Here is a 27,237-nt window from a genome sequence, read left to right as displayed (position 1 = left end):
TACACTTCTAAGGCAATATTTGGAATTAGATGAATAATCAAGAAAAGAAAAACAAGCAGTATATTATTATAACTACCAAAGGAATGAATTACAACTATGACAATCTGTTTGCTTTTTTCACCTGAAAGTGTAGAGGGTGAGGGATGAGGTAACCAATGAAGTTCAGGAACTGACAAAAAAGGTGAGTTCCAGCTGCTTCATCATCTCCTCCTACCCCTCATGAAGTACTAACTGAACCCCTCTTGTCAGAACTATTACAACAGTTTTCAAGCTTCAAAACTACCAAGCATCCATCTCCTTCTTCTACAGAACTTTACAAAACTGAAGCTGAAACTACAAAGTTTAAATGGCAAGAAACCTGCACAACAAAATAAGATAACCCAAAGATTAAACTCTGTTAGAAACCTGTGCCCTGCAAGAGATTATGCCCTTGAGAGCTTAAATAACTAATCATCAAGCAGCTGCAGGCATGTTATCCAATATAGGAATGGATCAAAGCAGAAAAGTAAAGAACCCGGATGTGATTCGGTTAAGGTAACCTACTCCATTTGAGGGTTAATCTCAGGTTTTCAAGATAAAAATAAATATATATTTCAACAGTAGAGAAAAACTCTAGTTATTAGTATAAAATGTAGTGAAACTAACATTCATTACAACGTAAGGAAAGATATAACGGTAGTTCAGACTGTGAATTGCTATATCCAGAAAGAAGTGTGGTTAGGATTCCTTTTTTTTTACCAGTTTTCCACATTGATCAGAAATGATCTGGTCTTTTCATAACCAACCAACTAGAGGATCCTACTTAAAAACTACTCCTCTCCACTATTTCTGGATACTACTGGAAACAAAGAATTCTGCATACTGTTGAATTATATTTTATTTTTTAAAAAATGCTCATGTCTAAATTTTTAAGAAAAATAAATACCCAAGTCTAGTTTCTTCATATCATATAATGAAGTATTTCCTTCAACAGAGCATAACCAAAAAGGACAAAAGAAGAACCAAAGAATATTTGTATTCATCAATATCAGTAAGTAAGACACTAAGATAAAGCATCTAACCAGCTAAGCAAGTATTTCATAGTACTCTTATCTTACCGGTAAAACCTTCAACTCAAATGCACACTGTAATTTCGGTTTTCTTACATTATAATTATAGAGGAACTTACTTCTTAGCTTTATGCATAATGCAGTTGGAATATATTTAAATGAACAGTGCAGAAGAAGCATAACTTCATTTGTGCTACTAGCTGCTTACCTCAGAAAGCAAGAGTATGTTCCTTTGACCCTGATGCTCTAAAAGTGAATATTTGTACCACTAGTTACCCCCGAAAGTAACTCATGCGTTCTCTAATGCATGATAAAGTTTTGAAACTCTCCGACGAAGTAATGGTTCAAGTCGAAATGATGGAACCCCAGGTTTCCACTTTTTGGCTTCACACATCTCATTCCATGCCTGTACTATCTCGTCAATTCTAAAACTCAAACCTGCAACAATGGAAGACGATCAAAAACATTTTCAAGCTTTATAATGATTCCCAAGCCATATTTTGAATTTCATACCTTGTAGAGCATGGTTATTAGAGCAGTGATTCTTTATCATGACAGCAATATCTGTTGGAGAAGCTCCAGCAAGCTCAAACTTCTCAACTGCAACTTCCAAGCATTCTTGCCAGACTGGTAGACCTAGTTTGTATTCCATAATGGACCGTTCATAAAGTATGGTCCCCCACAAGAGGTTTATCTGGGACTTCATGTTACCAACCTCTTCTGACGTTTCATCTGCAGCTGTTGTATCTTCAAATAAACTATCAAATTGTCTTTTCTGTGATAGGGATTTATCCTTCTTTAATCTAGAAATTTCATTCAACTGCTGCCCTTCCAACTCTTCCCACATCTGCATGCCCTTGTCTATGTTTTCCTCAGCATTGTTATATAGTTGTAGGACCTGTGTAGAAGGCCATGTTTCCAAATCGACATGGGTACCAAGTGCATAATACCATGAAAGTTTAGCCTGCTCAAACTGCTGCTGACCCAGGGCTAGAAGGGCTTCATAGAAATCTGGTTTGATTCTCAGTGCTTCTTCATATATCTGCCCTGCTTTTGTATATTCTCTTTGAGCCCAGTCATATGCTGTTTTTATCTGTTCACGTACAAACTCTCTTGAAGCATCTTCTGGAAAGCTCAACTTCTTCCTGGCTCTAGACATGTGAACATTTCCCCAATTGAAAAATGCTAACGCTGCCATTTCTTGGAACTTCTCAGCTGCTCTGTTGAAAAGGTCTTGTGCTTCTTCACTAGTAACTGTCTCCTCCATGGCCTCAGAATATACTTTGATACCTAGTTCATGAAGATTCAGATATGTATCGGAATCAAATCCAACATGGTTCTTAAATAGCTGAGCAAACTCAACTATCCACTCATCAATATAGTATGAACCTTTTCCTGTTCCCTTAGCATTGCCTATATCCCCATTCAGGGTTACATTCTTTTGTTGAATATGATGAATAGGTACCTCATTCCTAAGCCTCTCAAAAAATGGATCTTGCTGAGGATTAACTTCTACTATATACAGCCGAAGAGAACCCGGTGACTCTACTGCTGCTTCAGCCCATCTCAGTTCTTCATCCCTGGTGATTGTGACCAAATCACCTTCTTGGTCCCTGTACTTAATGAGAAGTGCTCTCGAGCTTGGAAATCGATCATGAATAACTTCCCTTAGTTGAAGAAGGCTGCAATTAAGAGGCAACTCAGCCCATCGAATATCCTCTCCAAAGACCAATTTCACAGTCTTCTTACATTCTTCAACATTTTTACTACTGATTTTCTCCTCCACAACAATCTTATCCTCAGCCTTCTTCTCCTCCATGTTTTCTTCAACCTCTTTCTTCTTAATTTTCTGTCCAGCCTTCTTCTCAACAACCCTGTCTGCAGCCTTCTTCTCCACAACCTCATCCCCGGCCCTTTTCTCCACAACCTCATCCCCGGCCCTTTTCTCCACAGCCTCATCCTCAGCCTTCTTCTTCACAATGTCATCCACAACCTTCTTCTCTCCAACATTGTTTTTCTTCTTCTTCCTCTTTGTCTTTTCTTTCACAACTTCTAGCGCAGGCAAAGCACTAAGAGGTTCAACATACTCCGGAGGCAATTCTATCACCGTGTCATTCACCCTTAACCCTTTATTCTCTAGTGTCTGCTTTACCCTTTCTGAGATCTCCAAGGCCATTAAGTTATTTGGCTCCACTTTCAAAACTGTACTAACATCTCTCAGAGCCAAATCCAATCTATTCAAAGCTTCATAGCATCTCGCCCTCTTTATCAATGCTTTACTATACTTGGGTGTCACTTCTAGAGCCAAATTGCACTCATGGATTGCCCTAGGGTACTCACTCAGACCCAGCTGCATATAACATGCAGCCATGTTACTCCGAAGATATGATACATCTATATGGTTCCTTGGAAGCAATTTGATGGCTTTCTCATATTTCATCATAGCACCTTCATAGTCCCTCTTTTGAAACATCTTGTTACCCTCATCCTTTGATTCTTGGGCCATGGAAATAAAAACTGCAGTATCCTTGTCATATGCTCTTGGGCTATTATCCCCAACTTTGCTTTGCTTCATATTACCATCACTAGATTGCTCTCCAGTCTGCTTCTTCTTCTTTCCACTTTGCTTCCCCATGGCAGAACAAAACAATTGAAACCACAATAAACCAGCTGATTATTATACACTCAACCCTCAAACCAAATCACTTAACTCAGATTCAATTAAACCCTTCAGAAACCAAAGACAACCTGGCCAATCAAGACCAAGTTCTCATATAAGATACACCATCCTTTCTCAGGAGTCTTATATACATAAAACCTCAGCTAAATTGGCAAGAAACACAAACCATCAATTCCTTTCTCAAAAGTTCCTCTTTTTAAGGAGTATATTCAGCACCCAATGTAATTGTTCATGAGGTAAACCAGAAAACAAACCACACCAAAACCCATAAAAAAACTCTCAAACCAATTGAACAGGAACTCTCAAATTTGCAGTGAATTCTCACAAAAACCACTTCAAAATCCCACTTTTTATTCCTTTAGCTTCCAAATATCTTGTTCTCTCAGCATACCAACCAACATGGATGAAGAACACCAAAATTCATAAGCGGAAGAAGAACCTGAATTTTTTTTTTTTTTTTTTTTTTACCTCTCCAAATCGGGATGCGTCATTTGCTTATGAAAGAACAAACAAATCCCAATTTAGAGAGAAACGAACAGGGCCCTAAATCAACTAAAAAAGAAGAACACGCTTTTTAAAGCTTTATCTCCCATGAAAACATAAAAGACAGCAGAAAACTTATCTGGGGATTGAGTTTTCCATATGAAGCTTCAAAATTTTTTCCGGGAAAATGCAGGCGAGAAAGCGCAGAGAAACTTTTGGTGGGTTTGCAGAGAAATGGAAGGAAAACCGACCAATCGTTTTTCTCTGTCTTTTGTAATGTCTAAGATTTTCATAAGCTTCGCGTAGACGCCACAAAAAGCTGAGAGAACAGAAATTTTTTTTTCAAAAATAACAAAATTTTCTCTTTGATTCCATCTTAATTGAAATTTATATACAATAAAATCAATCAAATTTTTGATTCTTCTCAACTTTTTCTCCCCATTGATCCCAAGTTTCTTGGAGACGTTGGATCAGAAGGTGGAAGGTAAAGATCTGGAAGATATATTTAACTCTTGCCAGAGCCATTTGCCATCAGCTCTCATTCTGTCGCCAGTCACTTCTCAACATGTTATTTATAATTTTACTCACAATAATTTTTAAATATTTTTTGCAATTATTTTCATTTTTTATTAATTAAAAAATATTATATATACACCATAAATTTTATTTGAATTTTTAAAAAATAATAATAACTACTATTATTCATTTATTAATTTAATTAATTAGTGAACATTATATTTTTTGAGTTATTTTTTGAAATATTTATTATTTTACTTTTTTTCATTAATAAATGAAAGAAAAAATCTACAATAAATTTTTATTTTCAAAGAATTTAACTTTAAAATATATTAGGAAATTAATTTCTAAATCATATATTAGTGACAATTTAGCTACAATATTATATTTATATAATATATATATATATATAACTTAATTAATTTATAAAATTACCTTAAAGCTAAATTTTTTTAATTTTTTAATAGTATTAGTTAGATAAGATAAAAATTATTTTAAAAATTAAAAATAATCATTTCATACGTCTGTTTTTTTTTGCTTTATGCTTTGTTATTAATATTTTGTGACTTAAATAAAATAAATTAATTGGTATTATTATGTTTAATAGTGTTAATTTTTTATTTTTTTTACTTTCGAAATTTATTAATAACATAATAAGAAATAACCCAAAAAAAAAATTAACTTTATTAAAATTTTACAAATTTAAATTTCTAAATTATAAAAAAAAATGAAAATTTGAAATTATAATGTTTTTAATTTATATATTTTTAATTTAATTTAATTTAACACCGCACAACATTTTTGGACCGCCATTTTTATTTTTTTATTTTAAAAAAATTGTGGTTATAAGAAATATATATATATATATATATATGATTAGGGATTTGTGGGACCCATCAACTTGTTTGTCTCCATGTTATCCAAAAAGCGCAACACGTGAACGTAAAGTAACGTACTTTAGTGGGGCCCACAAACCTGCCAATCACGAAATGACTTGCAGTTGCCGTCTTATGCCAAGTAACGGCAAACGGTAAACGGTCGACAGACGGCTGTTCCGTTTAGCGCCACTTTTTTCGCGCTTTTTGGACAAACGCGTAGCTTCTTGTTGACGCCGTCACCGTCTCCTTTTTATAACTTAATTTACAAGTATGAGATTAGAGTGTTAATTGCACAATTTAGCTTAATTAACAAGTTAAATGCGTTACGTGTTTGACTCAAAATTCTACATTGTTCTCGTATATATTTTTATTCATAAATTATTTATATTATCTTATAATTATTATATATATATATATAATATAATTGACGTAATAATTTATATATTTTTTATTGTACACTAATAATTGATTAAAAAATATATTTTTTTAAATATTTAAAATAATAATAATTGATTAAAAAATATATTTTTTTAAATATTTAAAATAATAAAAGTGACGATCGATTATTGTAATTATAGTACAAAATAAAATATGTATTTATAATATCAAACTCGATAAAAAAAAATATGGGAGATAAACACAAAGCATCATTAATCTCGATTACACCACTCGAGCCACTTAATCTTTGATCGATTATACAACTATATAATCGATCATATCTTTACTTTAAATATTTTTTATGCATCAAATTATTGCTAATTAAATATTTTAAACTTAATTGTCTATCCTAATTATTTACGAGTGTAGAGGATATATTAAATTTTATTTTAATTATGATTATCTTTAATTGAATAAGTGTAATTATTATAAAATATTTTTTAAAAGAATTTAATTTTTTCTCAAATATTAAAATATTTCTATGTTTTATTTACATTATTAATTAAATATAATTATTTTGTTATATATTATAAGTTAGTTTAAATTGCAAATAACTATAAATATATAATTTATAGGAAATATATAATTATAATAATCCTTGAATTGCATGAGCCCACAAGGTATATTCTACTTGGACGACGGCCCATGATTTCTTTTTTTTTTAATAAATTAATAAATAAAGCCACGTCAGATCGGTACGTTGACTTTTTGACCGATCACTGGATTACATGGCAAGTTATTATTGGTTCATCTACGTCGAGATGTCGTAAGCCAGATGCGGACAACTCCTTCTCAAAGCTGGAGCTTTGAGGAGTAGAGGAGCTCCTTCTTCTTCTTCTTCTTCTTCTTTGGGAAGGGGCTTCTGGTGCGCTTTTTAGGGTTTTCAAATCATTAGGGTAAAATAATGAGGTTACTGTTTTATTTGGCGGTAGTTTCGTACACTCTATGCAACCGTGTTTTAGCTGATCAAATCTTCCCTGCACATATCGGTAAGCTAATCGTCTCCTTAATCCCAATTTCATGTTTTATTAATCCATTTTGGATAACATCATTCAATTTCAAGTGTATAATATTTCGACGACCTATGCAGTTTCCATTACTTTTCGATTTTTTCAATTGGAATTCATGTATCTAAATATATCTGGTTGAGATGGAGAACGGAGATTATGAGTTTGATTGTAGCAGTTAATCAGGATTTCTTGTGCCTACTTTATCTCGAATAAGTAATTATCTAAACGTTTGGGGGTTCACGTTTCGGTTGTTCAGCAAAGAGAGGCTTATTTGTTCGCAAGGTTAGATACTAGAAGAATGTAGAGAATATCTGAAACCTAGTTAGTGTTGTTACGTATTATGTTTTATGAAGAACTTTATTGCTGCGTGATCTGTGGTAACATAAAGTGATAATTCTTTCTCATTCAGATGAGAAGCAGAATAAGAGAAGGAAAATCTTGACTTGTGGTTATGGAATTTATTCAACTTTTATTACCAAATGGAATTAGATGAACGCTAGGTTTCTCATCCTTCAGTCAAAATAAATAGGTTTAATGTATGCACAGGTTCTTAAGCTCTGGGATTTAATATAGGTGAGTCACTTGATTGAGCTTAATGGAGTTGATGCAATGTTGTTTTAAATCTTAAAAGAATTCTACTAGTGATGTTTCATTTTTCTTGAAAAGGTTAGGAACTTTAGGCCTAGATTTTTTTATGATGTCACAATTGACACTGTTAGGAATTCTGTGCCCAATCATGAAGTTAAATCCTGGTAGGAAGTCAATCACAAGATGATTCTCGGTCTTGGTGGATCATGCTTGATCAATAATGAGTAGTTGTAGTAGTAGGGATAAGTTGTTGCTTCTGAGTATGGTTAATAAAAACCAAGATTAGTCCTATTAGAACAATCAGCTTCATTGGCAAGTAAAGTCTTGATCATGAAATTGCTGTCGAACCATGTACACCTAGCCAATATAGTTTTTTTTTTTTTCAACAGAGTTTCGGTGAGGGATGATATTCAGCCTTGAGGGAATGCAAAAGCATCCTTTTCCTCATCCCTTGGCTATTTTTTGGGTTACTTGCCGTGAAAGATATGGGAGAGCCTTTGATAGATTGATTTCTCATCCTCGTAGGTTAGGGACTCCTGATTCCATGCCTTGAATAAATTCTTAAAGGTTATCCTCTTTCCATTACGGAGAATCTTTTTTGAAATAAGGGATCTTTTTTGAAACAATTGACTTCTCTTCTTTGTAAATCATTCTTTTGTGAACCGGCAGCCCTCCCTTTGTGCCTTGTCTCCTCTGCTCCACTGTTGTTTGCCTTTAAATAAAACTGTTTAATATTATGCTACACCTTTGCTTATATAGAGCATAGGAATGCTAAAGGTACACTACCAAAAAGAAAATTCTTGTACGCTAAGTTCTCCTAAAACAATAGAAGACTCGAGTAAAGTTTTCTAATCTGCAAAGTTTCCTAAGAAAATAAAACTATACAGTAAAATACCCTACTTAAATATGAACATACAACAAATCAATGGTAAACTAAAAATCCCACAATTTGTTATAGACTTGCATGTGATTTCTATGGTGATAAGTCCCAGTCAGAAGGCAATGAAAATTTGTAAAGAAATTCTCTTAGGGTGAGAATAAACCATAAGTTTTTATTCAAAAATTGTCTTCCTTCATTGTTGTTCATTGACAGCTTTAAATATACGAAAAATACGACCGATGTTCCTACTTTTAAGCAACTAAGATAATGGAAAAAGAACATGAACTAGGACATGGGATAGTGGGGAGATGGGGATAATGGGATTTATCTGTTGGCAGAGATCAAGAGAGTAATGGGATTGCTGGTTGACTTCTTCAACAGCAATTTGAATTCCATGTTTTTCATCTTTTGGATTTATCATATGGTTTGTCTTCTCTCCTTCAAATTTGATTTCTCTATCATTTTAATCCATTACCAGGTGGTACACTTAGTCGCAGCTCTCATGAGCCAAAGTATAGGGTCGAGTTCCACCCTGAAGACTCACCATTTCATCCTGTAAGTGGCTTAAGCATTTTTTTTTTCGAAATAACAAGTATAAAATATCATTAATTATAGGCACCAAGGAGTGGCTCGAGCATGTTAAGCATCATTTTGCACTCATCTCGACCTGTGACTTCTTACTCCATCGTGGGGCAAGTTTGTCATTATAGTCCACATCTGTTTCAATCTTAATCTGTGTGTTTCTGTTTGCTGCAGTACTGGTGTCTACTGTAAATAATACTTGGTCCATATTATCTTTCAGGATGATGATCAGGAATCCATTGTTATGGCCAATAAAAATGGGCCAAATTTCAAATGTTTCTTGCCGAAAGTGGAGAAAGCCAAGAGTGGAAAGCCATCTAGCATGCATAACATTAGCAATATGATTGTAGAAACTGAGAAACGGGTCAAATTGAAGACACCAGATGAACTACTTGAAGTATTGAAAGATCGTTGCTTTATCAGAGTAAGGATCCTGTATTTAGTGTTTCTCATTTATTTATGATAATAGTTTATAGATGTCCTGAAAGTAGACTACAAAATTCTTTATTCCCTTCTTGTTTTTGCCTATTGTAAAATTCTGAACGTTTTTACTTTCTCTTTTTACACAGCAAGAGGGTTGGTGGTCTTATGAATTTTGCTATGAGAAGAAGCTACGGCAGCTTCACTTGGAAGATGATAAGGTAGCCTCATATGGGTGTCTCTCATATTTTATGCTAAAAATATGTGCTTTCCTTCGCAGTGTATTTTAAATAACAGGAGTTTATGTTTTGGTCTTAGCTTATTCTGTTTTTCTTAGTTCTCTCTTTCTTTTGTTCTATTTCTGCTTCTTTCTTTTTCTTTTTTCATTCATAACATGTATGCTATTTTTTGCTCGAAAACCTCTTTTTTTGCCTTCCCGTTTCAATGCTTTTCTTCATCATCTATCCAAAAGACTGAAAAAAGAGAGAAAAACACCATTCCTTTATGAGATGAAGTGCATTGTTACTGCTCAGTGCATTTGACGAGCAAAGTGTCATAAACATAAAAGTTCTGAACTTCTGAAGTTATGTTGCTGATGGTTATTGAAGGATTTCATCTGCAACTTATCTGAACTACTTCTTCCACTGATCGTTACAGAAATACAAAGTGTTAGCAGTAGATTTTTTTTTTTTAAAGGTTAAAAATAGAAATAGTTACAGGAGCAGCAGAAGCTATCTCTTATTAATCATTTTGGACAATTGTTTCTGTTTTTTTTTTTGGTGATGGCATCTTTCTTCTTTCCTGATTATCTAAATAAATTAAAAGGTTCTTTTGCAGCAGCAAAAGTTTAATCTTAGATAACGAGTAGAATCTCCATTTTGTCCAATACAGGCAGTTCAGGAATTTGTCTTAGGTGTATACGATGCGGAAGCCACTGCTGCTTTTAACCAGAATCTTTCAGACGTCTCTACATTGAAAGATCCTCGATCAAAAGATGCATCGCAAAGGTATGACCTCAAGATTGTTAGCAGTTCAAGTGGCACTGCAATTTTCAATTTATTTTTTTTCTGATGTACTTCTTGTAATTGTGAATAGCATCTTTTAGGAAAATCTTTTCGCAATAGATAGAAAAGGAGAAGCAAAAAGTACTGATAGTCTATATCCAAAAAGAAAAATTAGTGCTGATTGTCATACCATACGACATATGCAGGTATCATGCCCATCAATATACAAACGGAACCATTTGTGATCTTACAAATCAGCCCAGGGAGACTGAGGTATGATATTAACTGATCAATTAAACTTGCACCTGAGCGGCAACTGCACCTCTCTCTGTTACCGGAGTTTTTCCTGCATTGATTTTGATCTCAAAATCAGGAATCTATGGTCTAAGCAAAACATTTAGCCAATTAAACTTTTATATAGTTTTCTCTTTTTTATTTCCTTCTTTTTTTTCTTCTAAATTCTAATATTTATTTGCAGGTGAGATTTGTTTGCTCAGAGTCCAGAGCTATGATTAGTTCTATTACAGAGCTATCCACTTGCAAGTATGCTGTTACTATTCAGTGCCCCATGCTGTGCAAGCATCTGTGAGTCTCTCTCTCTCTCTCTCTCTCTCTCTCTCTCTCTCTCTCTCTCTCTCTCTCTGTGCCAAGTTGAACACTGGTGATGGTATATGTACCATTATTGGAAAATTAGTTGGTTCTCGATATAAAACCAGGCAGTCAAGGAAATTTGCCTGTTTGGCAGAGCAAGAAACTTTTATGAAAATTGTTTTCAAATTAAAGATGCATTTCATGTCAAAGAAAGAATATCGTCCAGAGGCCATTTTATTCTCCATTTTACGTGAGAGTGGCTGCATACAAGAGAATCTGAAATCAGTCATAAGCTAAAGACTGCAATAGTTTGAATATTTTCTAATGATATTTTCATAGGTAATCTCCTTTAATATGCATCATGCATGCATTGAGATATGCGTTCTTTCTCCCTGTCCGGCAAAATATCTCGTGATATTGCATGCCAAAAGGATTCATTGTGGAGTTAACTGGTGCAAAGCTTGTCTAATCATAATTCTAGCGACAAGTGGATACTTTTGAGTGAAAGTAAACTATTCATTACAGGCTACTGATGGCACAATTTTAACTCCAATTGATGAAAAATAGGCTTGCAACCTAAACTGTGCGCCCCTACTATATTCACATTTGCCTCTGTTTCTATGATGTGTTTGGTTTCCTCTTCTTACTTCTGAGCTTATTGCATTGCAGGTGGTTCCAGGAAGAGAGGCCAGTGTGGCAGACTATTAACTGTAACATGCTTACAAAGGATTCTGCGGGTGTAAAAGTCAAGGAAGACAAATCCACAGACATGATTACCATGATCAAGGATAGTGAAGAACCATCTAACTTAGATTTGGAAGAGTAAATGTCATAAAATATGTACTTGGGCATGTACATTTACCTAGATAGTACTCTTCAAATCATAATCATACGAATTACTGAGTTTCGATTTCACTTTTTCCTTTTGACATCAATGCAGTTTATGTTCTTTTAAGTAGCCATAGAGCTCAATCCAATGTATCTAGTGAGCAATTTCCCCTTCCCTTTCATTAAGGGGAGTTTGGGCGTCAAATAAGAAGTTTGTAGACATAGATTAAATACTTACATCCGTATATTAATGCTAAAACATGGCTTCCTTAACTCAGATCATATTCTACCCAGGAAGATCATCCTCTCAACATGATTATTGAGAATTGACATGAACACCTCAACTAATGGATTATATACAACCCTGTTATTCTCATACATATTTTTCTTTTTACATCGCTTCGCTGTTGAGGGTGGTTAGCTCACTGGGAAGAAGAGGCTTTCCCAGTATTTTCTGCTGAAGCCAACAGAGCCAAGTATTCGTCTATGGCTTCACCTTCTTTTGTAACTTCAATGTCATAATCTGACAAAGCATCCTGCCTTGCTAGTTCATCAGCAAGCTCATCCTCCATCTCCACATCCCGCTGTTTTATTTCGCCAGCACTTGATTGGCCTCCATCATTAGCATCGTTGTCCAAATTACCCAGAATTTCATTATCACCCAAATCAACAGGAAGCTCAATGTTGTTTAAATTATTGACATCGGTATTGTTAGCAGTAACCATTGAGTTCGTTTCCAGTTCTGCTGACAGCAATCGCTGCATTAATTGCTCCATGTCGCCACCAGCCTGACAAGCAGCAACCACTGCACACACGGAAAAACCCATGAGAACCTGGCTGTATCAAAACGGCTGGCAACGTGGGAAAGCAAAAGAAATTTTTAAATATTAATTCCGAATTAGAACTTACTCCGCCACCCTACTGTTAGAAAATGTCGATTTAAGCAAGGAGAGTTGAAGTAAAATCACATCGATACTGAATGGTTTGAATTGAATCTCTTCCACATTCTCCACAGGTTGTAATTAGTTGATATCAACTACCAATTACTTTACAATCTAAACTACATGGTCACTCTCTCAATTTACAATGTAAAAGGAGAAAAAAAGTGCACTAAAAGTTACATTTGCCTCAGTGGTCATTTTTTCTGCATCTGCAGCAGGACCTAGAACTTAATAATAGCATTCTTCTTTTTTTTTCAGCTGATTAAACTGGTTTAGTTCAATATCTTTATGAAACAGCGCCAGAATCTAAATACAAGGCTAACAATATACGCATAGAAGGAACAGAGTTAGTATTAGTAAGTACCTCTTGATCTTTCGAAACCCATTGACACCAAAGATTCAATATAGGCACATGCTGCTTTTTGCTGCCTTTTCCTTTTCCTGGATTCAATATCAATCTGCAGAGCAAACAAGAGCAGTAATGGTAAAAGTTGGAATCAAATCAAAATTTGAAGGAAAAAAAAATCACAGGACAAAGCAACAAACCAGTAACGCAGAATTCGTTTCTGGATTAATCAAGTCATCCAGTGCCTTTTGGAAGTCATTCTCATTTCTTCGAAGGGCTTCAGCGGCAACCTCTTTCTCAAACCTGACAAACCAAGCAAACCTTTAGGTTTGAGTGGGTAAATATGGTTTCTCACTAAATGAAATTCCTGTTAAATCACCAGTTAGAATACAATTTAAAATTAAATTAATATCAGAAAAGCATCTTTTCCTTTTCCTACTGGGATAGGGGATTGGTAAGTCATGTTTCCGGAAAAAAATGTTTGTTTTCCAATGTCATTTAAGAATTTCTCAAACTCTTTATCTTCAGTTATTTCAAAGCACATGACAGACAGTTATCTAGTTTTCGCCTGCTTACCCAATGGGAACAAGACTTTTCAACATTTGTAGATCCACAGGTTTCTTTGAGGGAGTCATTCCATACCGTTTTTGCTCCCTGCAATGCCAGGCTGCTTCATAAGATGGACCAGGAAAATGATAGCTAAAATTAAAGTTAGCTAACTAATTCTACACTACATTATTTCCCCTCTTCGACGAAGATCTTCTTCTCGTTTCTGTGCTTTCTTTGCCTTTTCCTCAACAAGAAAATCAACAGCAGTCTGAACATCTTGATTGTTCAACCGCAGAGCCCTCCTTGCATCATTTTCCTTGAAACCCATGCTCATTACTGTAGATAAGGCTTCATCAGGTATTTGTAGCTGAAATTAAAGCAGAGCATATTATTTGAGGTGAAGACTAACTTAGATTGCTATACAAATTGACAAGTATGCTCGTGGATTGTTTTGAAGGGGAGATAAAGGAACCAATAAGGTATTTCCCAGTAAAATTTGCTAATAACATATTAAACAACATAGACAATATCTAGATTTCTTCCAAATTATTTTCACTTATGAGGTTAAACGATATTTGAGGGGAAAATATAATGTAGTCTTCTTTTGACCTTCTTTTTACTTAAAATCTTTTCTTTTCCTTCCCCTGATCTCAAGAATACTCAATTGACCTGCAAGAATTTCGCCTGCGCGGAGGCCAGTGCTTTCCTAGATTTATCGAACTGACCACTGTGATATGCCACCACCCCTTCTAACAACTCCAGTCTCAAATGTCTAAAAATAGAAATTACACGACAAATTAGCTTCCAATTGGTACTAAAATAATTCCAAGTTCTATTTAGACAATTGAATAAATACTAAGTAAATGCTCACAGGGCAAGTTCTGGATGATGAGCCACTTGAAGGATTCTAACGCGGGAAAGGTCCTTGCCATGAGCACGCTCAATTCCTTCTCTGGCCTTTTCAAGTCTTATTCCAGCAACTGAGAGCCAACTGATCTCTCGAAGCAAGAAATAACACCATACAATATCTATTTGTAATATAGGGACGTTGTCTATAAGCTGTAAGAAAAACAGACAAGAAGTTAAATGATTACAAATTGGGTTTGGGTGTCAAATGATTGAGAAATAAAATGGAAGCTTGACAACATCACATAGTGCAATTTATCATATCTGGTTGACAACATCACATAGTGCAATTAATCATATCTGGTCTTCCAAGGAGGTAGAAAATAATTTTAAGAGGCACTAAAAGTACAAAAACAGCTTAGAACATGTTTGGTAAGGAAACTAGAAGCCACTAACACTTAGAACTGAAACCTAAAATTAAACATATGTTAAAGGTAAAATGATTAAAAGGAGAATTAGTTCTTAGTTTTTTCCAAATGAAACATACTCTCTCTCTCTCTCTCAAAAAAGTCAAACGAATACCTACTATCCTCGAATTTGGAAACTCAAATCACCCTAGAAGAAACAACTACAAGAACCAATAATTGCCAAAGGCACATCTTAAAGAAGAAGCTTAACTTGGTTATTTCATCAGATTCCTACCAAACTGCCCCCATCTGCACCCCAGAAATTTTTATATCAATTATTAATTTGATGATATTTACTGTCGAATTTGTGGCCCATGCTCAAAGAGATACTGGCTTAAAAAAACTTCCTGGTAGAGAGAAGAGTTATGTTTGGCCTAGAATCTTTTTAAGTTTTTATCGTAGAAATACCTGTAATTTTGAAGTTTTTTCTATTCTCCTATATGAAGGGGAAAAAATCTGGGTGTAAGATTGCATTCTCTGTAGTGAAAAATTGCAACTGATTCTGTGACAATAATTAATTTAATCTGTGAGCGTAACATGAGTTAAATCTCAACATTCACTTTTACAAATTTTAAAAGCTATAACCAGAACCTAACTCCATTTAAATGAATTAGATGTCTATTGTTTGTCTAGTTAACTTTTACAAGAAGAGAAGGCCTTTTAGGATCTACTACATCTTAAATTAAACAAATTAGAAATTATTACTTACCTCGAGAACTTTGGGATCACAAAGAGAGAAAGCTTCCTGCAAAGAGGGAAAAAAAAGTGAAGTATATGGATCAGTTACCTTATAATCATGGGAGAATGCCTGATAATATCGCGGGGGCAATAATAGCATGCAAGAAAGTCATTTGGTAGAATAAGAGTAATCTGAGCCAAGGGAAACATAGCAAAACCCCTATCAAGAGAAAAATACACACTGAATTCAGGAAATTTTAGAAAGTTGCAACAAAGTGCTTTGTTTTTAACCATATAGCTGTATGCATTGTAATTTGCTGATTATAATGCCCTCAAAAGTTCAAAATTATCTTTCCTTAAGTAGTAAAAAGACCAAATTCTTTTGCTTTGTGAAAAAGGAACCTTACTGTAGATAATATTGAATTCCTTAATCAGCACATGAAAAGGACACTGGTAACTGACCTCTCCCATGGTAAGCACTTCCAGTGCATCTTTATACATTTCCCTTGCCATTAGGTTCTTGGCATTGGCATGCAGCATTAGACCCATCATCACTGCCCTGTCAATTACAATTTGAATCTTGCGTAAGAATGTGATAAGGTATCCTTAGACTACAAGTAAGTACTAGTATATCACACCTCTGGTCAGTCTCAGATCCCAATTGTACTTTCTGTCCTCTCTGATCTTCAAGTTCTATATTAAAGTCCTCAACTGGCAATGTTCCATCTGCATGTCTCTTGGACAACGCAGTAGCAGCTGCCCTGCCAATTTGACAGCAATGCCAGCAAGTTAAAAGCTGGTAAACATGTACGACCTACTTTGCTCAGACTCAAGTGCAAGTGTCTGTTACCACTATGGACGAAGTGTGTAACTCAATAATTTTTACAGTCAATATATATAAGGGTCCACAAATTGGAAATGGGTACTTGGATTCATTTGATATGAAAAATAACTAAAACTAATATAAGCCTTGAGGGAGATATGACATATCATATACAGAACAAAACACAGTCCTTAGAACAAAAAGATAGCATGCTAATATTTGTAGCGAAGGAAAAGAAATTATACTAATTGATGAATAGAACTGATCAACTTCTAAGTCTTCATCACCCTTTTCATATTATATCATAATCTCAAAACCTCCACTTGCAGATCAACCATTGTCTGACATGCACATCATGAACACATATCTCATACCTACCGCAGAAGTTATCCAGCTTATATATAGGTCAAACAACAATACAGTCATATTAAGCATGTCTAGACTATACAATTCAATTTCATCACTGATATCAGGGTTCTAGCAAAAACCCAGAATTCAATCCAAATCAACCTCAGATAAAAGCTCAATAGAAAGCAACTTTAATAACAGTCCAACTAAAACCCAGATGAATTAACTAGCTGACATCCAAAAAGTCATCAAGGGAGAGCCAATCGTAAAACGGGTTTAATTCTCCCAACTCACAGAACGCTCCTTAAACCCCCCCAGGAAAAGAAAATCAACATCAAAAAAATTGAGAACCCAAAAGTAAACAGTGAAGATGAGTTGAAACAAGACCGACTTGACCCTGGCAAGCCTGCGAGTTCGTTCCTCCTCCGCCATCAGATCGTCCTTGAGGGACTTGCCCTCTTCGGAAGATACGCGAACAGCGAGAATCTTAGCGTTGTTTCTGATACCCAATTGGCTAAGCTTCTCTGCGCCATCACCATCTCTCAAGACCCTGCCTGCGCAAATCAGGTTGATCGCCGATGGCTCAACGTTTGATCGCTTTGCCACTTCTTCTCTCAACATGGTCACCGTCCATTTCTCCAGTTCTATCTCGAGCACGCCGGCCCACGTTCCGGCAACCTTCAGTTTCGCCATGAATCAACAATTCCAGTTCCGTTCGGAGAGAGTGTTGAACAAACTGAGAGAAGAGGGAAAAGAAAAAGACACCATTTTTATCTGTGCGTTCCACAATATTATATAGAATTATAGGTTTCTTGGCCAACAAGATCTTAATATTCCTTTTCAAAAATTCCAAATGATTTTCTTTTTTTTTTTCCTTTTCTCCAAGATTTTGTTAATAGTGTTTAAATTTAATTTAATTTAATTTTATTATAATTAATATATATATATATATATATATCACATAATTAATTATAATTGGACTTGAATTTAAACACATTTTTTATAATATCTTGAAAATTTTGTAATGGGTTTAAACTCAAATACAATTTTTTTTTTTATAATATTACCAAAATTTCATTTAATAATTTATTTTTCTAATATTGGATTATACATTAATATATGTATCAATATTAGCAATTATTTATTTGATTAATTATATATTATTCTCTATTTTAATTAATTAATTAATCCTACTTCGATTATCTATAATCAATTAACGTAATACGATGAGTTTGAAAAACCTTGTTAACTTAACCTAATAAAATTGAACTTCTCTACTTCTGCAACTATATAAACCCCATGAGATTCACTTCCCAAGCATCCTTGCTCTAGTTTACTCACTAATTTACCCGAGGGAGACGAAGATGGCGTCCGCAAGAATTGTTCTGTTCTTGTTTCTCGTCAGTTGCTCCATGCAAGCTCTGGCAAACGCTGCTGATGATACAGACCATGGGTCTGAAGAAGCTTTATGGTTCCGCGGTCGTCGTGGCTGGATTCCCCACTTCCCCCCCCATGGAAGGTGGCCATTCCCGTGGGCTCATCCTCCTGTCCCGTCTCATGGCTCCGACGTAAATTCATACACAGAGGACGAACGAGATTCCCAGGAAGCTCTCTGGTTACCTCGCGGTCGCTGGTTCCCTCACTTTCCCCGCCGTGGAAGGTGGCCATTCCCGTGGGCTCATCCTCCTGTCCCGTCTCATGGCTCCGACGTAAATTCATACACAGAGGACGAACGAGATTCGCAGGAAGCTCTCTGGTCACCTCGCGGTCGCTGGCTCCCTCACTTCCCCCGCCGTGGAAGGTGGCCATTCCCGTGGGCTCATCCTCCCGTTCCATCTCATGGCTCCGACGTAAATTCATACGCAGAGGACGAACGAGATTCCCAGGAAGCTCTCTGGTTCCGCGGTCGTCGTGGCTGGATTCCCCACTTCCCCCCCCATGGAAGGTGGCCATTCCCGTGGGCTCATCCTCCTCACCCAGCTCACAACTGATGGGAAGAAGATGATCAGAAGAGAGAGAGTCTGAGATATAATTATTAAACTTTTAGTTTTTAATAAAGTTATTGTGTTAGTCTTACTGCACAACGACACCCGAGTTAATAAAAATTATCTTAATTGTGTAATTCTTTTGCACAATCATAAATAAATAAGCTATTTTTATTATTTTATTTAACTTTTTAATAATATTGTATACTTTATTTTATATATATATATATATATAGATATGCATATATATATATAGATATATATATGCTCTTCCCCAGTTCTCCCCCTAAACACACCCTAACCAAAATTTTCTGAACCAACTGTTAAGAACATAAGGATTTTCTTTATGGAAAAAGTAATCCTTTGAATTTGATATAGTCTTTCAATTAATTATTAGGAATATAAGTTTAATTATTCGTGTAATATATTAAATATATAGCAATAGTACTTTATTATCATATTTATTATTTTATCGTTTAATTTATATGATATAGTTCTGAATTAAATTTATAGGTTTTACGTCGGGATGAAGATTTTAAAAAATAAGTGTAAAACTTTTTATGATTAAATTTAAAATGTTCTCAGTCGTTAGATCATCAAAATAAGATATTAATGATTCGGTAAAACTAATATGTATGTGATAATTTTTATAAGATAAAAATTAGTTGATCTTACTAACTAAATCACATGTATAGATGATGTATGTGGAGATCTGATCATTGAACCGACTCAATTGAGAATTTCTAATAGTTAATATTATTTTAAATTGTCAATAAAGTATTTTATTATTTTGATGAGATGTAAGAATTTTTTTAAATCTGAGATCATTGTAGTAGTTGACAAGTTATTTATTATCATTTATTATGGACATTTATATTTATAGAACTGTAATCGAAAAGATATTGGGTGTGATTAAATACTTGTCAAATTAATGATTGATCAAGACGGAATCTGTCAGCTCTGCTAATAAGTTTAAATTCTATGTTGTTATTTATTATAATAACTAAATTAAAACCTTAATCAGGGCAGTTGAATGAATGAAAAAAAAAAAGTTTCTTATATTATTCATTAGTCAATTATAATTGACATAAAATATAATTAGTTATCTATTGGAATTTGACAGTTAAACCATATCCTATGGTTAACCCGGAACAATAATGACGAAATGAAATATTACATATTTTTTTAACAAGTTCTTGAGAGTAATTATACATTTCATGCTATCCGATCATTGAAAAGTATTGTTAAATAACAACCTTAATTAGTAAATTGATTTGACAAATTTGCCACCGATTTAGTGTTGAATCTATGGAATCGTACACTAACAAGTGTTCTGACTTTTGATAAATAGATTAATTATTTTAATTATTTAAGAATTAAATTAAATAATTTAATTTAATTAAATAAATAAAATTTTTAGTCTAAATAAAATATTATTATATTTTTTACTAGCATTAAGAATATAATTAATATTAAAAATAAATTGAATTTTTTTTATTTTTAAAATAAAAAATTAATATTTATTTATTTTTTAATTATTAATGTAATAATATAATATGTATAGTTATTATAATAATTGAAATTGTTATAAAATTTAATTTGAAATTAAATTGATTTATAAAATTATTTTATTACATAATAATAATTAAAAAAGAAAAACACATATAATATATATATATATATGTAAATCTTTGAGTCTTAAAAAAAACAAAGAAGTGGATGAATACAAATAAATTTGGTTATATATTTAGGTCTGTATTTTTAATTTAAAAATTTACTATCAATTATGTTTTAAATTTAATTTTTAACGTACCATATAATTTTTAAGTACAAATAGATCAGATTATATATTTTTTTTTTATTTTTTACTGCGTGTTACGCACATATTACAATCTATCACCAATCAATCCACCCGAAGAGCAGCTTTTGCACTTTAATCAAATTCATGCCATCCATGAATCAAATGAACAAACAGATGAACAAATATATTATATATGTACATTGACAAGAAAGATACAGACTGTTCACTAACAAGGATATATTTTGCCCTAGTATCTATGATTTTTAGTACACCTCACACCTCAATACCTTGTAACTCAAGGACTTAGCCCAACTGACTCTCATGAAAAACAAACAAACACCTTCTTTTTCTATACAAGTATTCTGAATCTACATCTTATACCCAAGTGAATATACGTCTGTGTATCAGAGCAGTAAACTAGAGAATAAGCTTGGAAGTAGAGCAATTTGTTGCACAGTTTAGGAGACAGGATATGAATCCAGTAACACCTGTCCGTGCAGGCTGAGTTCCGTCTCTTTCGCGGCTCTGCAACACTCTTACAAACTCATCTGAGCTCAGGCTTCCATCCTCATCCGCATCAAACAAATGGAATATAATATCAATCACGTTGCCACCAATCGATATCCCACATACCTGTCCAGGGGAAAAGGAATAGTTGTCAAGTGTAAGACGGTATAAAAAATCAATCACGCGTTGAAGATATCTGCAAAGATTACTTGAGAAGCAGCTCTCTGGAAATCCTTTTTCGTTAATGCTCCATTCACTTTGCCGTAACTAAAAATAGCCAGAGAAAATGACTGCAAGCTTTTACGTAACTCTGCAAAATTTCTGAATTCTTCATATGTAATCTGTATGTCTCTTAGATCTGGTTCCCTGCTTATTTCATCAACTCGATCAAGCAACTTGTTTATATGGCTGAGATCAGCAGATGCAACCAAGGACAGTGCAAAATCTATTGCTGATATTGTGCCGCGCAAGTTGTAGTCGTAATGGGCGAACTCCAAATGTAAAATCTAAGCGATTTGGTTATAGATATTTTAGCATTTTCAAATGGAATGTCAACATGAAATAGGTGTCAGAAAGAAAAATAGCATACATACTTCATCGTGGAGGTCTCTAAGAAATTGAACAAATCTTTCATGTCGCAGACATGTCTTGCCATCTTTCCCGAAAAAGTATTCTAAAAGGCCACCATTCTCTAAAGGCTCCACAACTTTCAGCCCAATTCGTCGCCCATTCCCGTGGTGTGCTCCTTGCCTATTTTGAGATCGCATCAAATCCATCACTTTCTTAAATTCTTCTCTGTCTATCTCCCTGTTAATGGGTAGATTACGAGTCTGTCAGTGCAAATCAATGTCTGATTTCCTACCCGTTGCTGTAATGAATAGAAACTTTCAGTTCAGATTTTTTCCACTTGAGTGAAATGACTCACACGCATCTTATCCATCAAACATCCGTTTCAGTACCATCTTATCCATGCATGGTTTGATTCATTTCGAGTTGAATCGAAGTGACTTACCCGTTGTTGTCAAGGTCAAACATTTTGAACGCCACCGAAAAGCTTGATTCGGGAATGCTAAGCAGTGTAACAAAAAAGATGTACCTAGTATGGGAAACCAATACAGAGATCATATTAAAAACTGAAGTTCTTTGGATAATTTTGCAAATGTATAGTAGTATAGATAGCTCATGTGCCAATGCAATATTGAGTACATGAAGCAAGCTTATATTATTAAAGATTGAAGTTACATAAACAATTCAATGCTTAAGTTTGCACTTAATCCAAAAGCCATGGTGAAGGAAAGCCGAATTCTACATGGATAAATTTCAATGAAGCTTGAAGAGAAGATTTGATACTCACTCTGGAAAAGAAATGAGTCCATCGTTGTTCGTGTCAAAAAGCATAAAGAATTTTGAAGGAGCGCAGTGTAACTCGCCTGGGAACTGCTCCCCTCTCAAATGGCCCTCCCTAACACGACCTGATTCTGATGGGGGAAAAACAGGAACAATTGCTCGCATCAAGTCTGACGGGGTCATAAGAACCTCTCCCGAAGGGGTTCGGACCGAAGCAAAGTACTCGAAAACCTGATACAAAAACATGTTAAATGATGCAACTACATTGAGATTTTTAAGGGTCAGTGCAGTAAACTCCAAAGGGTTCCTCTTACCTTCTCAGGAGGACTCTGCATCCTAATTCGTTTTTCATAATTAAAGAAGATTCTTCTCCTGTATGCATCTGCAGTGATTGTTGAAAACAATAAACTCAGATAGTAAATTTTCTGTTATATCAATCAACAAGTGATGAACAAAAACACAGTATCAAAAAAAAAAATAAAAATTTCCAGCAGGCATTTTGTCAAACACGTAGAGTGCGTATAAACTGGAGTCAAGATCACGATAAAACTGCGAATAATTTGAAATTTATACTAACCCAGATTCCATTATAAGAAACCAAACAGAGAATAATACTACCATTACCTCCAAAGAGGAACTTAGGCTTCTTTTGAGGAATCGAATATTCAAACTCGTCGTCTTCTGTCGGCCAAGTCGTCTCTTTTGAGTAATCCGCAGAACATAAGAAGCGATTCCTATCAGAGGAAGAAGAAGCTGAATAATACCAAAAGCCTAAACCAGACCCAGAAGCAATCACAAGCCCTCTCAGAAGTAACTGCAAAAACGTGTCTGATCTCCCACTAGTCTCTTTTCCAGGTACACACCCATCAAAGCACGGTGATCTCAGAGTCGGAGAAGATAATGCTGCTCCTACTGCTGCTCCTTCTGATGATAACGACGGCGAAGAAGTGGTGGTGGAGGAACCTTGTGAAGGCCGGCTGCCGAACCTCGACCGTTGATCACTGGTAAAAACTCGACGAATCGATGGTGAGGATTTTGTCAGGGATGCTCCAGAAAACATAGTAAGGCTCTGAGGCTCCCTGTATCCCTGATCTTGAAAAAGAAATTTGGTGGGTCGGGGAAAACCAGATCAATATAAAGAAGAGAGCGGACGGTGCAAAGATTCGTTGACCGAGAAAGATGGAATTTTGATTTCTTGAAGTTTGACCGAGACTCGTTTCAGCTTATAACGGTTTTTCATCGGTGCCCGCCATTTTCTTTCCCTTCCTTCTTTTTTTTTTTTGGTCCTTTATTTTTTTTTTTCAGAAAAATATTTTAAATTTTTATTAAATATATATTAATATTTACTTGAAAATTCCGAACTATATTATATATAAATATATTATATTAAAATTGATATTTTTATTTTAAATTATTATTTTAATATTTTTTTAAATTCATTGAATCTAATATATTATTTTGTATACTTATAATTAGTTATAGAGTATTATATAAATTATTATATAAATTCATTGAATTAAAACCAAAAAAAAAAAAAGTGACAATAATTAATATGTACTTTTTTATAGCTATCAACTATTTATACACAATAAATATAATTAATTTTATTAACTTAAATTATTTTTGAAATTTTACATTTTTATTATTATAAATTATTTATTTGTCATTGTAAGCTCTCTCTCTCTCTCTCTCTCTCTATATATATATATGTATATATTTGTATGTATATATGTATGTATGTATAATGTATATATACAAAATTTAATTGGGCTTGGCAAACAAAGCTCAATCCATACTCCGAAACTTTTAGTTGGGCTCAAACCATTTATAGGAATTTTTAGATACATACATATATATACACACACACACATTTGTATGCATATATGTATGTATGGACTCAGAGCTGCACAAGACCCAATTTAACATACACACACATATATATACGTATAATAACAAGTGCATAGATGTATATTTATATATTATGTAGATATTTACCTCTTTATATATATATACGAATTTAATGTACATATGTTATGTATATATATATATAGATATAGTTAATGCTATGTATATCATATTTTAAAAAATAAATAAATATTTTTACACAATTCACTCTACTTCGATCCAAATAGAATCAAATTCGAAATTTTTAGTTCTTTTTATTTTAGATCAAAGAGATATTAATTTTGATCCAAATTTTTTCAAACTTAACTTTAATTTAGTCTGATTTAAAAAAAATATATATATATAATAACAAGTTTATCGATGTATATTTATATATTATGCAGATATTTACCTCTTTATATATATATATATATATGTATTTAATGTAGATATGTTATGTATATATATATATATATACATATACTGTGTATATTATATTTTTTAAAAAATTAAATATTTTTGCACAATTCACTAAAAAACCAAATTCAGAGAATTGAGGCATCAACCAGCTTCCTTCTTTAAATTGCTGCAGCATGTGGTTGTTGGAACATATTGGGAGTGATTTAAACACAATAATTCTTTGTTTTCATGTGGTGGGGAAGCCCTAATTAACTCGAGAATTAATTGCACCACATGTTATAATTCGAAATTTATTTGAAACCTAACTAGAATTAATCGCTCGCAAATTTTGTCCCTTGCATTCGTTCCGATAAATTCATGAATCTAAGTCATCAGTTCTATCGAATCAAAACGTTATTATACGGTGACTACTGAAATTTATTCTAATTTAATCGACGCAGTTCTACCAATAAATTAAAGAGTTAGAATCATTAGTTCTGTTGAATCAAGTATTATAAATCAGTCGTCGAAACTTATTCAAATATTATCATTGGAACCTTAAATTAACGAGTTAAGTCATTGGTTCCACTGAATCAAATACTATAAGCTGATTACAACTAATTCGAAACCTACCCACATCAATGAAATCCATACACAATAATGGGATTTGATTACTTAATTAAAATAACTTACAATATGAATATAAAAAAAAAATTTTGATTGCATGATTTTCAACTCAAAAGTCACAAGTCAACTACTCTTTTGAAAAAGAAAATTGAAAAGTGGGTTTGACCAATTCCCACTTTTCAATATATGTTTATTAACTTCGTGAACGTATTACAATTTATCAGTTACACGTATTATGATTTATCAGTGACTAATTTATAATATTTAATTCAGTAGAATCGAAAATTTAAAGTTGAATGGATTAAAATTTTAATAAATTTATTAGATTTTCTTGGTAAAAAAAGTATTGAAATTGAAATGCATTGAAATATATATATATATATATATATGTTATAAGTATGAAGTTGGTCTGATTTTCAAGGCAGTCTGACTTTTAAGCCTCCAACTGCTTTTTTTGTTCGTACCTGCCCACTCTCAAAAGGCGTTTACCAAAACACAAACTGACATGAATTATTAGGTCACTGATTTTAAGGCCTTTCAAACTCCATGCCTTTTCTTTGGACCTTCATAATGTGCATTTACTCCACTAACAAATTTATTTTATATATATATATATATATATTTTTTTTATAACATAATTTTATAAATGAGTGATTTATATATATATATGATAATCATAACAAAATATTTAGAATTTGTTCAGTTAAATTTCAGCGATCATAATAACGGTAAAATTTTTTTATGTTTAAATGATGTTATATTAATGTATGTTAATGACATATTTTTATTTAGATAATAGAATAATATGATTGTATTTTTAATTAAATTATTAATTTATTCTTACATATTATATATAATATTAAATAATATAAAATAAATATATAAAAAAATTATTTATCAATATAATTATATTTATATTTAAATAAATAATTATTATATATAATTAAATTAAAATTTTATATTTAATAAAATAAATAATAATTATTTATAGTATTATATTAATTTAATAAATTTTTAATTGTCATGACATATATGAAATTAATTAAATTAGATGGAGATGTATAATGAAAAACAAACAGAATGCCTACTAAATACTACTGATTCGGTAGTTTAAAAATTCATTCTAAAATTTATCAGTCAAATACCATTTGTTAATATTAGAAGTTGAAACAAACACGATTTTCTCACGTCAGTAAAATACCGTACATTAAAATTCTACTATTTATCATGATCCAAACAGAAGGTTAATTGAAAATAATTAAAATGTACAATTCGATTCAAATCCATAATCTCGGAGAGTTCTAGAATTGATAAAAATATTTTTTCTAAAAAATATTTTATTTTACTGATTAAAATTTTGATGTCTATTTCAAAGAAATTTATCGAGAATATCGAATTTATGATTTTGCGGATATGTTATGTATTAATAATGTCTGACTTATAATATTCGGTAACTAAATTGAGATGTGTCTTATTGAGTTAAAACGTAAGTAAGAATATTATATTCGAAAAATAAATGTGTTATATGGGTATATGTATATAACTATATACATATATTACTGGCAGTAGATACATATTTCAGTGATTTCATAGAATGGCATGCAAAGGATAAGTGAAATTCAGTGGGTGACTCACATGCATCACACACCCACATTCATTACAACATGACATGTTAGAAAGCTGAATTTAATAGAAATCCAAAGCCAGGATAAAGCAGCCAATTCTTTAAAATTGTGTTTCCA

At 33.2% G+C, this 27,237-nt stretch overlaps 4 protein-coding genes across 4 annotated transcripts; 1 reads left to right on the top strand and 3 right to left on the bottom strand.

The window, feature by feature from the left end:
* Positions 1 to 34: 34 nt before the first annotated feature.
* PHOX3 (Octicosapeptide/Phox/Bem1p (PB1) domain-containing protein / tetratricopeptide repeat (TPR)-containing protein) lies at positions 35 to 4,758 on the bottom strand. The gene is made up of 3 exons (XM_022043602.2): positions 1,563 to 4,758; positions 1,258 to 1,487; positions 35 to 358 (listed from the first exon to the last, which is right to left on the bottom strand). Exons 1-2 carry the CDS (start codon positions 3,682 to 3,684, stop codon positions 1,339 to 1,341), a joined length of 2,271 nt encoding a protein of 756 aa, XP_021899294.2. The 5' UTR covers positions 3,685 to 4,758; the 3' UTR covers positions 35 to 358; positions 1,258 to 1,338.
* A 2,060-nt stretch (positions 4,759 to 6,818) lies between these two features.
* On the top strand, positions 6,819 to 12,034 carry OS9 (ER lectin-like protein). Its single transcript, XM_022043482.2, has 8 exons — positions 6,819 to 7,033; positions 9,001 to 9,077; positions 9,325 to 9,528; positions 9,674 to 9,745; positions 10,416 to 10,531; positions 10,735 to 10,801; positions 11,007 to 11,113; positions 11,789 to 12,034. The coding sequence occupies exons 1-8, from the start codon at positions 6,949 to 6,951 to the stop codon at positions 11,943 to 11,945; spliced, it is 885 nt and encodes a 294-aa protein (XP_021899174.2). The 5' UTR covers positions 6,819 to 6,948; the 3' UTR covers positions 11,946 to 12,034.
* Positions 12,035 to 12,147: 113 nt separating this feature from the next.
* NUB1 (ubiquitin-associated (UBA)/TS-N domain-containing protein) lies at positions 12,148 to 17,767 on the bottom strand. Its single transcript, XM_022043481.2, has 11 exons — positions 17,337 to 17,767; positions 16,413 to 16,535; positions 16,237 to 16,333; positions 15,806 to 15,841; positions 14,655 to 14,842; positions 14,453 to 14,555; positions 13,969 to 14,150; positions 13,811 to 13,888; positions 13,435 to 13,537; positions 13,253 to 13,346; positions 12,148 to 12,752 (listed from the first exon to the last, which is right to left on the bottom strand). Exons 1-11 carry the CDS (start codon positions 17,636 to 17,638, stop codon positions 12,370 to 12,372), a joined length of 1,689 nt encoding a protein of 562 aa, XP_021899173.2. The 5' UTR covers positions 17,639 to 17,767; the 3' UTR covers positions 12,148 to 12,369.
* A 3,127-nt stretch (positions 17,768 to 20,894) lies between these two features.
* LOC148253146 (calcium uptake protein, mitochondrial-like) lies at positions 20,895 to 23,870 on the bottom strand. The gene is made up of 7 exons (XM_088208181.1): positions 23,210 to 23,870; positions 22,900 to 22,967; positions 22,593 to 22,816; positions 22,251 to 22,334; positions 21,832 to 22,045; positions 21,448 to 21,744; positions 20,895 to 21,364 (listed from the first exon to the last, which is right to left on the bottom strand). Exons 1-7 carry the CDS (start codon positions 23,643 to 23,645, stop codon positions 21,149 to 21,151), a joined length of 1,539 nt encoding a protein of 512 aa, XP_088064307.1. The 5' UTR covers positions 23,646 to 23,870; the 3' UTR covers positions 20,895 to 21,148.
* Positions 23,871 to 27,237: the final 3,367 nt, after the last annotated feature.

The sequence above is a fragment of the Carica papaya genome, chromosome 7 (assembly GCF_054855325.1).
Source record: "Carica papaya isolate Zhongbai chromosome 7, ASM5485532v1, whole genome shotgun sequence".
Taxonomy (NCBI): Eukaryota; Viridiplantae; Streptophyta; class Magnoliopsida; order Brassicales; family Caricaceae; genus Carica; species Carica papaya.
The sequence above is the reverse complement of the archived record's forward strand: the minus strand, read 5'-3'. Positions and strand labels throughout refer to the sequence as shown.